At 40.1% G+C, this 14,429-nt stretch overlaps 1 protein-coding gene across 1 annotated transcript in view; it reads left to right on the top strand.

Moving 5' to 3' along the window:
* The first annotated feature begins 10,323 nt into the window (after positions 1-10,323).
* The window catches only part of LOC139454398 (Y+L amino acid transporter 2-like), a 53,003-nt gene continuing 48,897 nt past the window's right edge, over positions 10,324-14,429 (top strand). The window contains exon 1 of the mRNA XM_071236072.1: positions 10,324-10,640. Coding sequence (XP_071092173.1) covers positions 10,416-10,640 — 225 coding nt within the window. The 5' untranslated portion in view covers positions 10,324-10,415. The remainder of the gene's footprint in view (positions 10,641-14,429) is intronic.

Genomic DNA, 14,429 nt, shown 5'->3' with positions numbered 1-14,429 from the left:
TTAACAGTAGAGGATTAACAGTAACAACAATTAAACATAGTAGGTGGAGGATTAACAGTAGAGGATTAACCCTAACAACAATTGCATATATATATATATATATATATATATATATATATATATATATATATATATATATATATATATATATATATATATATATATATATATATAATAAAATAATAAAGTCCACGTTAGTCCATCATCTTCTTTATATCAGTATGAAACTGATATAAAGTAGATGATGGACTAACGTGGACTTTATTTTTTCATTATATATTACATATAAATCGAGTGAACATTTACCTCATTTTGGTATATATATATATTTGCAATTGTTGTTACTGTTAATCCTCTACTGTTAATCCTCCACCTACTATGTATATTCTCTGTCCATCGTGTTGTGACAGAATTATATATATACTCTTCAAAAAAAGAAACTTGACATAGATGTAAAACCACATTTTGCCAAAAATCTAAAATAATTACATTTAATGAGAACCAAATAAGTCAAACAGAAAGATGATGTGTCTATAATTCGCGAAAACACATGCAAAGCACATAAACGTAGTGTTTGCGGATCCATTTTACAGCTTCATCCAAACGCAACCGCCTGTAAAACACGTGCAGCATAGGATCCTGCATTTAGGCATGCAGGCCCCCCTGGGAGGCCATTGGGAGATTACAAGCTGGAGCAACTCAGCAAGAAGTGGCCGGGCACTTTGGCGTATCCAGACAGACAATCTCCGCACTGTGGACCCGATACAAAAACACCAGTAGAGTTGACGACAGACCAAGGTCAGGAAGACCAAGGGTGACAACCCAAGCACAAGATCGATACATCTGGCTGCGACCGCACTACCACAGCCACGTCTACAACCACACAGATCCCTGGGGTACGCAGAATATCAGATCAAACGGTACGTAACAAACTGAGGGAGGCTTGACTTTTTCCACGAAGACCTCTTCGACGTCATGTATTGACCTCACGTCGTCTGGCGGACCGTCTGCTTTGGTGCAAACAGAGGGTTAGATGGGCACGTGCAAGGTGGAGAAATGTACTCTGTTTACTGACGAGTCCCGTTTCCTACTCACACGTGCTGATGGGCGCGCACGTGTCTACAGACGTCGTGGTGGACGTTACGCCCCCGACTGTGAGCAGGTTGTCCCATTTGGCGGCGGGAGTGTCATGGTATGGGCCGGAATTCATCACGGTGGTAGGACGCCTCTCGTGCATGTGGCAGGTGCATTGACAGGTGTGCGTTACAGAGACTTGATCCTACAGCCTTACGTTCTTCCTCACGTCAACGTTCATGGCGGACAGTTCCAGCAGGACAACGCTTGACCGCATATTGCACGTGTTTGTCAGGACTTCTTACAGCACAACAACATCCAGACACTACCTTGACCAGCCTGGTCACCAGATTTGTCCCCGATTGAGCATCTGTGGGACGAGTTGGATCGACACGTTCGCAAAAGGAATCGACCGCCCCAAACACTTCCGGCGCTTCTTGATGCACTTCAGCATGAATGGCAGCACATCCAACAGCGTGTTATTGACAACTTGATTGAATCTGTGGGTCGTCGGTGTCAAGCGGTGATTGATGCACGTGGTGGGCACAACCGATACTGACATTTTCTGTACCCCTGTGACATTAACTGTATCGTGGACGTGTGTCTGCCTAGGTGACACGATTAATGTTTTGAACATTGTGTACATTGATCTTCAAACAGTGTTTCAATTATAGTTTCTGTGTCCTATTTTGAAACAATCGCATTATATTACATTTTGAAAGTCAGTGTCAAGTTTCTTTTTTTGAAGAGTATATATATAATACTGTCACAACACGATGGACAGAGAACACATAGGTTGAAGCCAATGGGACATGAAGCAAATTAAACAGGATAAGTTTACATAGGTGTGGTGATTATTGCTTGATGAGTTGATAGTAGGCGAATGGGATGAAATAGACTTGATCTCTGTTGATCGATGGCTTGTGGCGGCGAATGTGGACTGCTTCTGTTAGTTTTCTTTAAGTGAAATCATGGACGTAGTCCCAGTTGATGATGTGATTAGGACAGTTGCTGATATGGTTCGAGATGACTGATTTACTGTCGGATTTAATGATGGAGGTTTTGTGCTCTTTCATTCTGGTGTTGATTGGGCAGGATGTTTCACCTACGTAAGATTGTCAACAGTTGCAGTCAATTTTGTAAACTACACCTTTAGGCTCTTGGTGTTTGGTTGTGTTCCTGACGTTGGCTCTTAGCAGGGTGTTGAGGGAGTTGGAGCTGGTGAAGTGGGTGTCGATGTTGGCTTGCTGTTTGAGGAGGCGGCGAATGATGTGGGAGGCTTTTCCTATGAACGGGAGGGCGATGCGGAAGGGCGCTGTTTCGGGTTTAAGAGTCGCAAGTATGGGTGTGGGATGGATTACAGAGGTGATGACTTTGTCGACGAGATTGGGTGGAAAATTGTTGAGGTGGGTGAAGACTTGGCGGAGGTGTTCGATCTCAGGTTTCGGGTCAGCAGAATATAGGTTGATGGCTCGTTTGGTGAGGGTGGAGATGATGCCAGTCTTGGTTCTAAGGGGGTGGTTGGAGTTGAAGTGGATACAGTGGTTGGTGTGGGTGGGCTTCCGGTAGACACTGGTTTGGATTCTGTTTGTTGGGCTTCTGGGGACGAGACAATATAGGAAGGGTAGTTGGTTGTCCTTTTCTATTTCAATCTTTAATCATTTAAAGGAACTATATATTTTAACGCGGCGAGTTACTTATGGTAAGTCACCACTGCGCCGGTGTGTGATACCGTCCCTATTTGACGTTATTTTTAGACATTGGGGGATTCCCCTAAAGTAGTTCTGTGTCTCTCTAATCGATTGATAACGTAACATTTCACACGACATACTGACGTTCATATGGAAATGAACGACAATTAGCTTGGTAATTAATGTTCATCTAGGCGGGATCACCCGTTACTGTCAATATTAACAAATGCTTAGAAAGGGTAGACTGTCACACGCCGGACACTGAATGAAACGTTGACAATATTATTTCAAGTTCTTGAAAAAACTGGTTCCATGAATGAGAAAACTTAAATATCGGTTAAGTAGATCAAACTTGCAAGAATGAATCTTGTTTTTATCTGAACGACATTAGAATATGACTCAGTTGTCTGGAACACAGTTGCTCTTCTTATAAAGCTAATAAATTAGAATCACTACAGCTTGGGACGGCTACAGTATTCTATTTTATGATATCACAAATTCGATTGCTTGATATCCCAAACAGAATTATTGATATCTCAAAATTGAATTTATGATATAAAATAATTAAGACTTTCAGACATCACAAATTCGATTTAGTGATATCATAAAATATAGTTTTAGATATCACAAATCACATTTTTAGATATCACAAATTCATTATATTACATATACACTTCTAGTTTGTGATGTCAATAACTATTTTACGGCATCATTAATTCGATTTTGTGATATCAATAATTCATTTTGGATATCAAAAAATGATATTTGAATCTGGATTAAATTGTAAAACGGTGCCTCATATGAACAGGATTAACCAAATGTTCTTCCCGTCGCAGCCTACCTCACAAAACTGGATGGCAGCCATTAGTGTATTATACTGTATAGAAGGAACGTCAAAAACTTAATTAATAAGTAATGCCTGATCTTATATCACAATCTATGTCACAGAACGTCCGTTATAATCCCATGTATTGTTGTACTATTGGCACGGACGCCTACGTTTATAATGTCTTATGTCATAGATACACAGGGCCAATGCGGTCAGAAGTTAAGGATAGTTCGTCAATACCTTCTTTTAAAGTGAGTGAGTGAGTTATGTTTAACGCCGCTTTTAACAGTATTCCAGTTATATCGCAGCGTGTCAGCTTAATGTGGGAGGAAAGCCCGAAATGACGCAGGTCTCAAGACGTTTACCACTTCGGTGAAACCCACGAGCATGAGGTATGGTGCTGACAAACCTAGAAACATAATCGGGGCGAACTGGGATTCGAACCCACAATCATACTGTATGGATGAGAAGCCGGCAATGGGTGTTACACTTGTGCCCATACCCATTGCCTTTTTGGACAACATTTTTAAACTAACATATAGAACACGCACAACGAGAAATGAACTACACACACTACTGTAAGCAGTCTATAATGGTATACTGCGCCAACTCATCTCGTCTTACGGCAATTGCAATTAAACTGAATACCTGTTCATCGGAGTTTGTCAACCATGGCATGGCAGTTTGTTCACTGGCATAATGTTAAGAATAAGGGATAACAAACAAACAAAACATAACAAAACTTTCTCTTTAAACATCATTACAACGATTAGTAAAGGAAAAAATATCATTTACAAGAACTTGACGATAGTTTTATTGATATAAAAGTGTTTTCCACATGGAATATAATAAGATTTAAATGATTTTTTGGGACGCTGTATTCAGCAATTTCCCAGCTATAAGACGGCGATATGTAATATTAATCGAGTCTCGACCAGACAATCCAGTGATTGACATCATGAGCATCGATGCATGCAACTAAGTCTGCAAGCCTGACCACCCGATCTTGTTAGTTGCCTCTTACGACCAACATAGGTTGCTGAGGATCTACATTCGTACCCGGAATACCCACGGCTTGATGATGATGATGATGATGATGGTGATGATGATGATGATTATGATGATCATTATTGATGATGATGATGGTGGTGGTGGTGGTGATGATGATGATTGATGATTGATGATGATGATTATTATTATTGATGATGATTATTATTATTATTATTGTTGTTGTTGTTGTTGTTGTTGATGATGATTGATGATGATGATGATGATGATGTGTTTTCTCTTCTTCTCAAGAATAGGTTGTTGAAGTGTTAGCTGCTCACGCCTAGTACATGGTTACAACATCTGAAACCCTTTCGCAGCAAAAACTCCGTGATATTGCTGGGCAATACATGTATAATCTTCGTGTTGATATATTTGACAACAACGTCTGGGGTGAAGTTCAAGATCTAAAAGCCTACTCACTCGTAAACAAAAGCTGATGAAGAAATACATTGTGTTATTTAATTAAAGTGTGTGTTGATACGCCCGCGTTGTTACTTTTAAACGGTTTTATTTATTCAACATTTCCGCAAAGCTTCACATTGCAGGTGGCAGCGACTATCAGGCAGATGTACTTTCTAAGAACAAAACTTAATGAAGCGTGAATTTTCTGCGCTCAAAGCCCCATTGAATGCTGTCCTTTAAAAAAAAATAAGTGTGCTACAAACTGTTGAAAAAAATGAAATTGTCAGCTACAAAATGTTCTGAATTCATTATGGAAAATTAATTGTCTAATGACTGAAATATTTTTGCATTTTGCGATATGCCAAAGTAAAAAAATTAGTCATTTACACATTGACTGAACCATCTGTAGTGGAGCGGCATACAAAGGGAGATAACTCCTGTTGGTATATGTGGTTGAGGGGCCGGCTCAAAAGTTCTATGTCGGATAAAATAAAACAAAACTATATCCTTAAATTTGTGACACAATTATAAAAATACTGACTTTCCCAATGAGATTTTTTTTTTCTCACCTGTATGGCATCTAGTTTCACCTACGTTAGTGAATCTTTTCATTTAAAGTGTACATATGACGATTAGAGCTGCTGCGTACTGACTTTCACTGTATAAACCGTTTAAGTGAATGAAAGTTGTCTGAACAAGGCAAACCATGGCTAGTGGTCGAAAGCATGAGCACCGATCCACGTCCTCACGTTATGGGGACTTCCGGAATTCATGCTGAGTTGTATAGTTAGTTATAAGGTACTTACTTATCGTAAGTGGGTTTGGATCTTAAGGGCGTTTTGAACAGTATTTCAGTTATATCATAGCGTGTCAGCTTGATGTGAGAGTATTTCAGTTATGTCACGGCGTGTCAGTTTGATGTGTGAGGAAAACCCGGGACGCATATCTCACTCTTGGCACTATAAATTGGCACCAGTCCGGGCTAGTACAAGCAGCCATACACACATACACGTGCATGCACGTCGCTATATAAGTGCAATAATCTTGGATGCGACCTTAAACCCAATCTCACCTCACCTCACCTCACCTCACCTCACCTCACCATATTAGTTCCCAGCTTAAACCGGCGGCAAAATAAAGTATGCATTGCAAATTGAATTGGATCTAAAAATAACAAACGTTATCAAAACGTTACTATGCTGAAAACAGTTGACGAAAAACTGCTAAAACATAACCATGATACCCTGTATCAAATACATCACCATCAAACATGGGTGTATATTTTCGTTATCCGGGAGGGTGAGCTCTAGAGGTTTATACACCATATTGTGTGTAAAAGCTGAATTATTAGGTTAACTGCCAGGACTCGGTTGTGTCAAAACATTAGCTAATGGAAATATTGAACCGTAATGGTTCATAAATGTATTTCATTAGTTAATGGCGGCATAAACGTGGGTAGTACACAGCTGTCATTGAAAGATAAATATACTAGGTCCGTTAGTGCAAGATGCCCGATAACATGTCCTTAAATTAGGGCATCCCTATAATGTATCCACAGTTCCTTTTTCGTAAACAGTCCCGTGAAGATTCCGGGTTAGAATTGGCCTTCAGCAACCCATGCTTGTTAGAGGCGACTAACGGGATTGTCACTGGAGTGTCTGGTCCAGACTCGATTATTTACAGACCGCCGTCATACAGCAGGAGTGCGGCGTTAAACAACAAACAAACAAAACAAATCTTTGGCAAACAATCATTTTCTCGTTCCTGCCATCTGCCCAGTGACTTGAGTCATAGCAGTACTGTCGACTCGAAGGTTTTTTAAGTCATAACTGACAAATTTTCTACTTCTCACGTTTGTTTCGACGTACTTCATGTGTTTTGGAGGTTGTGTGGTGGTGGTGGCGGCGGTAGTAGTAGTAGTAGTAGTAGTAGTAGTAGTGGCTTTGGTGGTAGTGCCACCTCAAAATGCAAAAGGGGTTCTTGTACTTTGAATGCCAGAACCTTTCTTCCCCGTTGTGGCTGTTTCACATCATGTTTACTCATTCTTATGTAAACATCGGGGTCACGTAAGCGTCTCGCCTTCACCTAATTCTTTGGTCTAATTTAAACGATAAACCTGCTTAGAAATTATACCTGATACTGATCGACATGCGGAATATGACAACCTCGGGCGATGAAGATATGGGTCGGCTGTATCTTGGGGTACGGGTGGAGAAGTCGTCAAGCTGCCGTGTAGAGTTGCTTCCATCAGACCTTCAAGGGGCCTTTCATCATGGGTTCGAATCCCAGACGTGATACGAACCTGCGCGAATTCAGCGCCAAACCCGTGCTAGTGGATTTTGTCAAAGTGCTAAACGTCTTAGACCTGCATCACGACTCTACTCCCAAACGAAATGACAGTGTCACTCTTTTGACGTGAATGAGTGAGTGAGTATGGTTTTACCCGGCTTTTAGCAATATACCAGTAATATCAAGGTGGGCGACACAAGAAATTGGCTTCACGCCCATGTTGTAATTGAACACGGGTCTTTAGTGTGACGAGCGAACGCTTCAGCCACAAGGCAACCCCAACACCCCACTCTCTTCTATATCTGAGTTAAATCCTATTCGCTCGCTCATTCTACACAGCATCTATTTCTGTTTGTTTGTTGTTTAACGCCACACACTGTCGGTCTGTAGATAATCGAATCTGGTCCAGACAATACAGTGATTGACATGAGCATTAATCTTCGCAATTTGGAATACGGTGACACGCATCAACGAAGTCATCGTGCCTGACCACCCGATCCCGTTGGACGCCTCTTACGACCTCTCTAGGTTGCTGAAGACCGAGATCTTCGTTGGTTGGTTGGTTGGTTTGTTGTTTAACGCCGCACTCAGCAATATTCAAGCTATATGACGGCGGTCTGTGAATAATCGAGTCTGGACCTGACAATACAGTGATTAATATCATGAGCATCGATCCTTGCAATTGGGATCGATGACATGCATCAACCAAGTCAGCGAGCCTGACCACCCGATCCCGTTAGTCGCCTTTTAAGACAATCAAATCACCTTTTACGCAAGCATGGGTTGCTTAAGACCTATTCTACCCCGGAATCTTCACGGGTCACCAGGATCTTCACTGGGGAGACAGCTTCTATACAGCAGACCTCTATGTAAACCCAGCAACTGCAGCCCACAATGATATGGATGGAACCAGGGATGTCACACAAGAGACTAGCGTGTCGTGCATGTTACAATTTGTATTGTCAAAGACAGCCTCCGTGGTCTGGTAGATAGAGCGTCTGTCAGGAGAGCGGAATATCGGTGGTTCGACCCCCGGCAATATTTCAGCTATATGACGGCGGTCTGTAAATATTCGAGTCTGGACCTGACAATCCAGTGATTGATATTATGAGCATCGAAACCACGCAATTAGGACACGATGATATGCATCAACCAAGTCAGCGAGCCCGACCATCCGATCCCGTTAGTCGCCTCTGACGAGAAGCAAAGTCGCCTATAACGACAAGAACGGGTTGCTGAAGACCTATTCTAACCAGGATCTTCATGGTTCGTTGGCAATTGTTGTTTTGCCTATGTGTAGTTACGCCACTGTATAAGAAAACAGGTTTTGGCTGGAACTATATTGACTGTCGTCTTTGTCCGATCTGACACATCACTTACCTTCTGACGTAATATATATTAATGCGCATATTCCAGTAAAACCTGCAATATTAACGCGTTCGGTTCCCTGACACATTAATGCCATTCTATACTAAAATCAGTGGCTATTTGAATTACATCGTCGCAATTGTTATGCATTGAAGCTCAGTCATTCACCACTGTACACACAATATCGATTTTCATAACACATACATGAATATAGATTTTTATCTTATAATGGGTAGGTTTCTCGGCAGGATAAAGCCAACGGATAAAAACGCTATTCGTTTGGGTCATATACGGATAGAGATGCAAATATCAAAGGTAAAGTTGGGACTACTTTCAGTGTTTACAAACAAACATGGCGTCGCTATTGTCATTCGTCGATCGAGTCAGTATTAACCATCGGTATTCTGGAGAAACTACTGGGATAATTGCTATCGTTATTAAAAGAATAGTTTCATATACTGAAAATCAGTGTCTAACTGTGACGTAGCTAAGATTTTGCAACTTTGGGCGTAACAATTGAGCGAGGACGCTAGCCTAGCATGATCAGTTTCCATATAATGTGCTTGTAGACCTCTTCGGCTTGGAACCATTTCCCCAAATTAAAACAGTTGGATTTGGTCGAAATATGTCCAAATTGTTACTTTTAAAAAAAACCTGTTTCATACAGACTCAACAAACGTGACGTCTCATAGACTAGGATTAGAGTAGTTTCCCTTTGATAAAGGACAGTTACTCGAGCGGACAGAAAAATGGATTGCCGTTTGTTTGTTTGTTTGTTTGTGTGTTGTTTAACGACGCACTCAGCAATATTCCAGCTATATGACTGCAGTCTGTAAATATACGAATCTGGACCAGACAATCCAGTGATTGACATCCAGTAATTGATTGAGCATCCATCCGCACAATATTGGAATACGATGACATGCATCCCGTTAGTTGCCTCTTACGACAAGCATAATCGCCTTTTACGGCAAGAATGGGTTGCTGAAGACCTTATTCTATCCCGGATCTTCATGGTCCGTAGGCAATTGTTGTTTTGCCTATATGTAGTTACGCCACTGTATAAGAAACAGGTTTTAGCTGGAACTATTGACTGTCGTCTTTGTCCGATCTGACACTTCACTTACCTTTTGACGTAATATATATTAATGCGCATATTCCAGTAAAACCTGCAATATCAAGGCGTTCGGTTCCGATTTCAATTCAACGCGGTTAAATCTACAGGTAACCTAGCTCTACATTGAAAAGACAGTATGTTTATCTCCTAATTACAAACTACGATTTTTTTGCGAATTTATTTTTTATTCTTATTAGTTACATGGTACTGTATAGGTTTAGATTTTCTATCTACGCAGTGTGCACATAATAATAGTTCATGAATATTAACACGTTATTCATATGCTGCGATACAAATCTCTTGTTTAGTAGACAGGTAGACGCCAGGAGATTCTTCTCTACTCCCATTTTATATCCAAATATAGATTGTGCAGACAGAACATGTATACTCCTGATGCACTGAGTTCGGCGGGCATTGAAGCGAGTGACCGCACTGTAGCATTCTGACACACCAGTTCGTAACGGGCGGAAATTACCGATGGTAGCCGAACGCCTCTCGCTATGCGTACACGTGGGTTAGACCCGGCAATGAATGTGATGGGTTCGACAGATACACAGTCGGTTGGAAACCATCAGACGTGATACAGGAGCCCAAAATGCCTCCGATAGGCACTGGTCAGGAGGGCCAGCTTTTGGATGCGGTGGACGACAATAAACAACCAAACGGACAGTCGTCAACACCAGCAGGAAATCAACCAAACAGTGTTGTTGAGTTAAAAAAGAGGATCACGTTGTGGAATGGAGTGGCGATCATTGTCGGATCTATCATAGGCTCGGGTATATTTGTCAGCCCTAAAGGTGTATTGAAACATACAGGATCGGTAAGTTATATTTAAGTTTATGTTTCCTTTGTTTATGAAGAGAACGTTGTGTGATCTGTAGAGTAACCTGTCACATATGTTACAACTGTCAAGAGGACCGGTAGACTCAATATTGTAAACAAGACTTGGCATTGATCACGATGATGCAATACACACGTAATGATCACACGAACATGCTGTATGCCCCAAATGAAGGGACAAACCATATGTGAATGGCAGTGATCACATCTTTAGTTGTGGACAGATTTATGATTAAGAATAAGAAATCGTGCTTTGGCACATATTTTGTGGACGGGATTTGTTTCCTGAATCTTGGAGGGTTTTTTTCCCAACTCATTTTTGATAGAATTGGGGATCTGCAAAGAGAATTTCATAGAGAAACTACATCTACCTGTACATTTTTATGTGTATTTCACAATTATTTGTATCATCATTCGTTGTTGTGATTATTATTGTTCAATATTAATATTATTATTATTCTAAACATGCAAATTCAAGAGACATAGCTTCACAAACAGAAAGCATTCATTTACTAAAATGTCATAATAATTATATGCATAGTATTAATTGTACATATGAATAAAAATTCCTACCACATGTATGCGCTTCATATTGTCTAAAGATATAAATTAGATACAAGTATGTCTTGATTGGAGCATGTGGAGGGACTCAGACAATTATTAGGAAAGTTTTTCACATGTAAAAACCTGCGTAAAAACGAACTATATGTCTGGGCATTTATTGGAGGAAGTACAGTACTTCTAGCCAACGGTTAGAAAATAAAATATTTGAGGCAAGGTTATATGCGCAGAAGTTTTACCAATTTAGAGAACAAGCTAGTTTAAGAGTCATTAATTATTTTATCTTTATCAGCATCTATAGATGTCTATGATTACTTTTAATTATATAATGACAATACCTTCATTTCACTTGAGGCACCCAATAAATACAGAAAAGGTTGGAGGTGATAAAAGATGGAACTTGTTGTTAACTTGCCTGACGCTCTTCATCATGTTCATTAGGTGACAAAACAAGAACTAGCCATCTCGGAGTCAGTGTACTTTGACTGAGTGGCGTATCCATATTATACTGCAACTTCGTATCTCAGCAGGCTTGCTCTATGAAACCGGGAATTAGATCACAACATCAGACTTCATTTCACACCACATGTAAGGGACTTGTTGTTTATAGGGAGGGTCTTTAGAACACATGTTTAGGGGATAGTTAGGCGAATAAAGGTAAGCTTTGTGGGGAGTTATGGTTAAAAAACCCCAGTAATTTCTTGAAGTTTTGTCCAGTAGTCAATGGTAGAACTTGCTGAGTAATCACTGGATTTAGGAATGTGCTTCTATAGCAAATGTGTTTTTGGTCTATCAAAAAATGTGTTTGGTTCCTATTATGTGGAAAAATAAAAGAAGGTAGGTAGGAACATTATTTTACATGGCACAGAGCTCCAGATAAGCTTTTGGTGTTGTGGGTATTTTACCCATGCATTTTAAAATCATTGGGTATCAGTAATTCTATCTGGGTATTCAAATTGCTGTTACCCACTAGCTTTTACACATGTGGGTATTTAAGTTAAATATTTAAAAACACTATTCATCTAGTCCCTGCAAACTGGTGTCGTGTGGGTACGAGAGCTTTATAGCACTCAAAAATACCACGATACTTCCACAAGAAAGTGTGATGGCAAATGATCATGATGTAACTGTCATCATGGAGTTTGGCAAGATTGACGGAATGCCCGTTTATAATTTCAAAATAAGTTGCTGATTTGCTAATCGAATACGCAGGGTTACCTCACAATATTTTGATGATATGCACAAGTTTTATTTTTGTAGCGTATCTGTAATGTTCGTTGCGTATTTGATACACTTGGATTTTATTTTACTGCATATTTCAGCATTTCTGATGCATATTTTATGCAGATACGCAGCTTATCTGGACCTCTGTGGCATATCTAGCACTTCAAGTCTCTTGTTGTTGCTTGGGTGACAACAAAAAACCTTTATTTAAACAGTGTAAAAAGAATTTAATGAAAGTTGAAAACATATTGTCAGCACTGAACAAAATTATGAAAATTACACCAAGATAGGGTCGGGGGATTGCCTTATTTATTAAATCTGAGTAAAATTAGGAAGGAACGGGTGATAAATGTAGGCAGGGCCGGGTAACTGGAACCAGGCATATATTTTTTATACGCCTTACTTAATGGCATTGTCGTGACACTTATCATACTCATGAACCGACATGTGAACTGCACATATGTCCACACAAACAAACGGCATTGAAGCCACATCTCGCATGTATGCAGCTTTGAGAAAGGTTCATTTTCTAGGACATTGACAGACTGATTGTCATTTTAAATGTCCTAAAGAAAAATTTCAATGTTGGTCAGGGATAGCAAAATATGATTCAGGGCTTTACATGACACATATTTGTGCGACCAGAAATAAGGGGCGCTTATTAGAATAGTATGTTGGTGAAAAAAAGAGAGTTGAAAGATAAATTTCGTGGTTTATGCTGACAGCATGAAATGTTTATGTACGACAGATATATTTTCCTGAATTTAATTGCCCATAATCAAGGGTGCATATAACACACAAGTGCATATTACACGGGAATAAATAAGTCGTGTGTACATTGATCAATCGGAAGGGGTGCTAATTGGGATTTTTCACCAGCCAATATCTTAGCAAATGTCGCCGTGGGCGCTTATTAGAGCGGGGCACTTATTACGTCGTACACGGTAGTTGGCAAGGGAGGTTGGAGCAGCGTGTTTGTCTGACAGTATACATGGTATAGACTTGCCAGCATGTGTCTGGACTACTCGGTGTTATGTAAGCAACTTGACAAGATAACTAGATGTGCTATTGCCCTGGATTTTTGTGCAATGTCATGAAAGGAGATACATCGAGAATAAATATTTCTACTTTTTTCAACAAATCTTGATATATTTGAGCTTTGATGCTACAAGGATGAGATTCTGTTTTTCATCAAGTCATTCCTCCAACTTGTTCTGTTTGTTTACAGTAATAACCAGTGTCATGAATGTAAATATACAGAACAAAAACAGTTAGGGATCATGAATATTTTTGGGAGATGTTTTTAAAGTGAAGAAAATATCCCCAAAAGATGTTCTTGATCTTGAACATTTTTTGTTTAGTAGAGATCAAATACTGTTTCAGTGGCAGAGAGATTAGTGATGTCATTTGATTGTAGCATCAGGGTAACTGATGTCACAATGGTCTGTACAGCATTGGGATGCAATTTAATCGTAGCGATATCTCCCCCCAAAATATCTCTGGGAGCCAGTTTAGATAATTGGTTTCACTAAACAATATATCGCGTGACTAACCACGGGTCCGGGTAGTCCTGTGGGTACCTGGGTCCTAGTCAGTACCCACCCGACTCTTGTACCAGAGTTACCTGTCCCAGCCCAAGTTTCTAGGTTTGTTAGCACCACAAGGACTGGTCTGCTCAGGTCAGTACACTGTGTCTGAGTGAAGTATCCATGTTAAACTGCAGCATGGTACTATGAGCCTTAGCCTCACCTTGAAAACAAATGGTATTATTTTCCACCAGAGGATTAACACTGTATTGTCACATTAATACTTGTCATGAATTTCTTTAGACGAAGGTGAACATCGTGAACTACAGGTACTCATTGTTTACTGCATACGTCTGCATTGCCACCTGCAGGTGCAAAGCAAGTAAGAATAATGACTTCTTCATGCTTGACTAGGTGAGTGGTCATGTGGTCAAAAAGGTTTTAAGAACCCATGCATT

This window comes from Haliotis cracherodii, unplaced genomic scaffold (assembly GCF_022045235.1).
Source record: "Haliotis cracherodii isolate W230 unplaced genomic scaffold, xgHalCrac1.p SCAF_10, whole genome shotgun sequence".
Classification (NCBI taxonomy): domain Eukaryota; kingdom Metazoa; phylum Mollusca; class Gastropoda; order Lepetellida; family Haliotidae; genus Haliotis; species Haliotis cracherodii.
The sequence above is the reverse complement of the archived record's forward strand: the minus strand, read 5'-3'. Positions and strand labels throughout refer to the sequence as shown.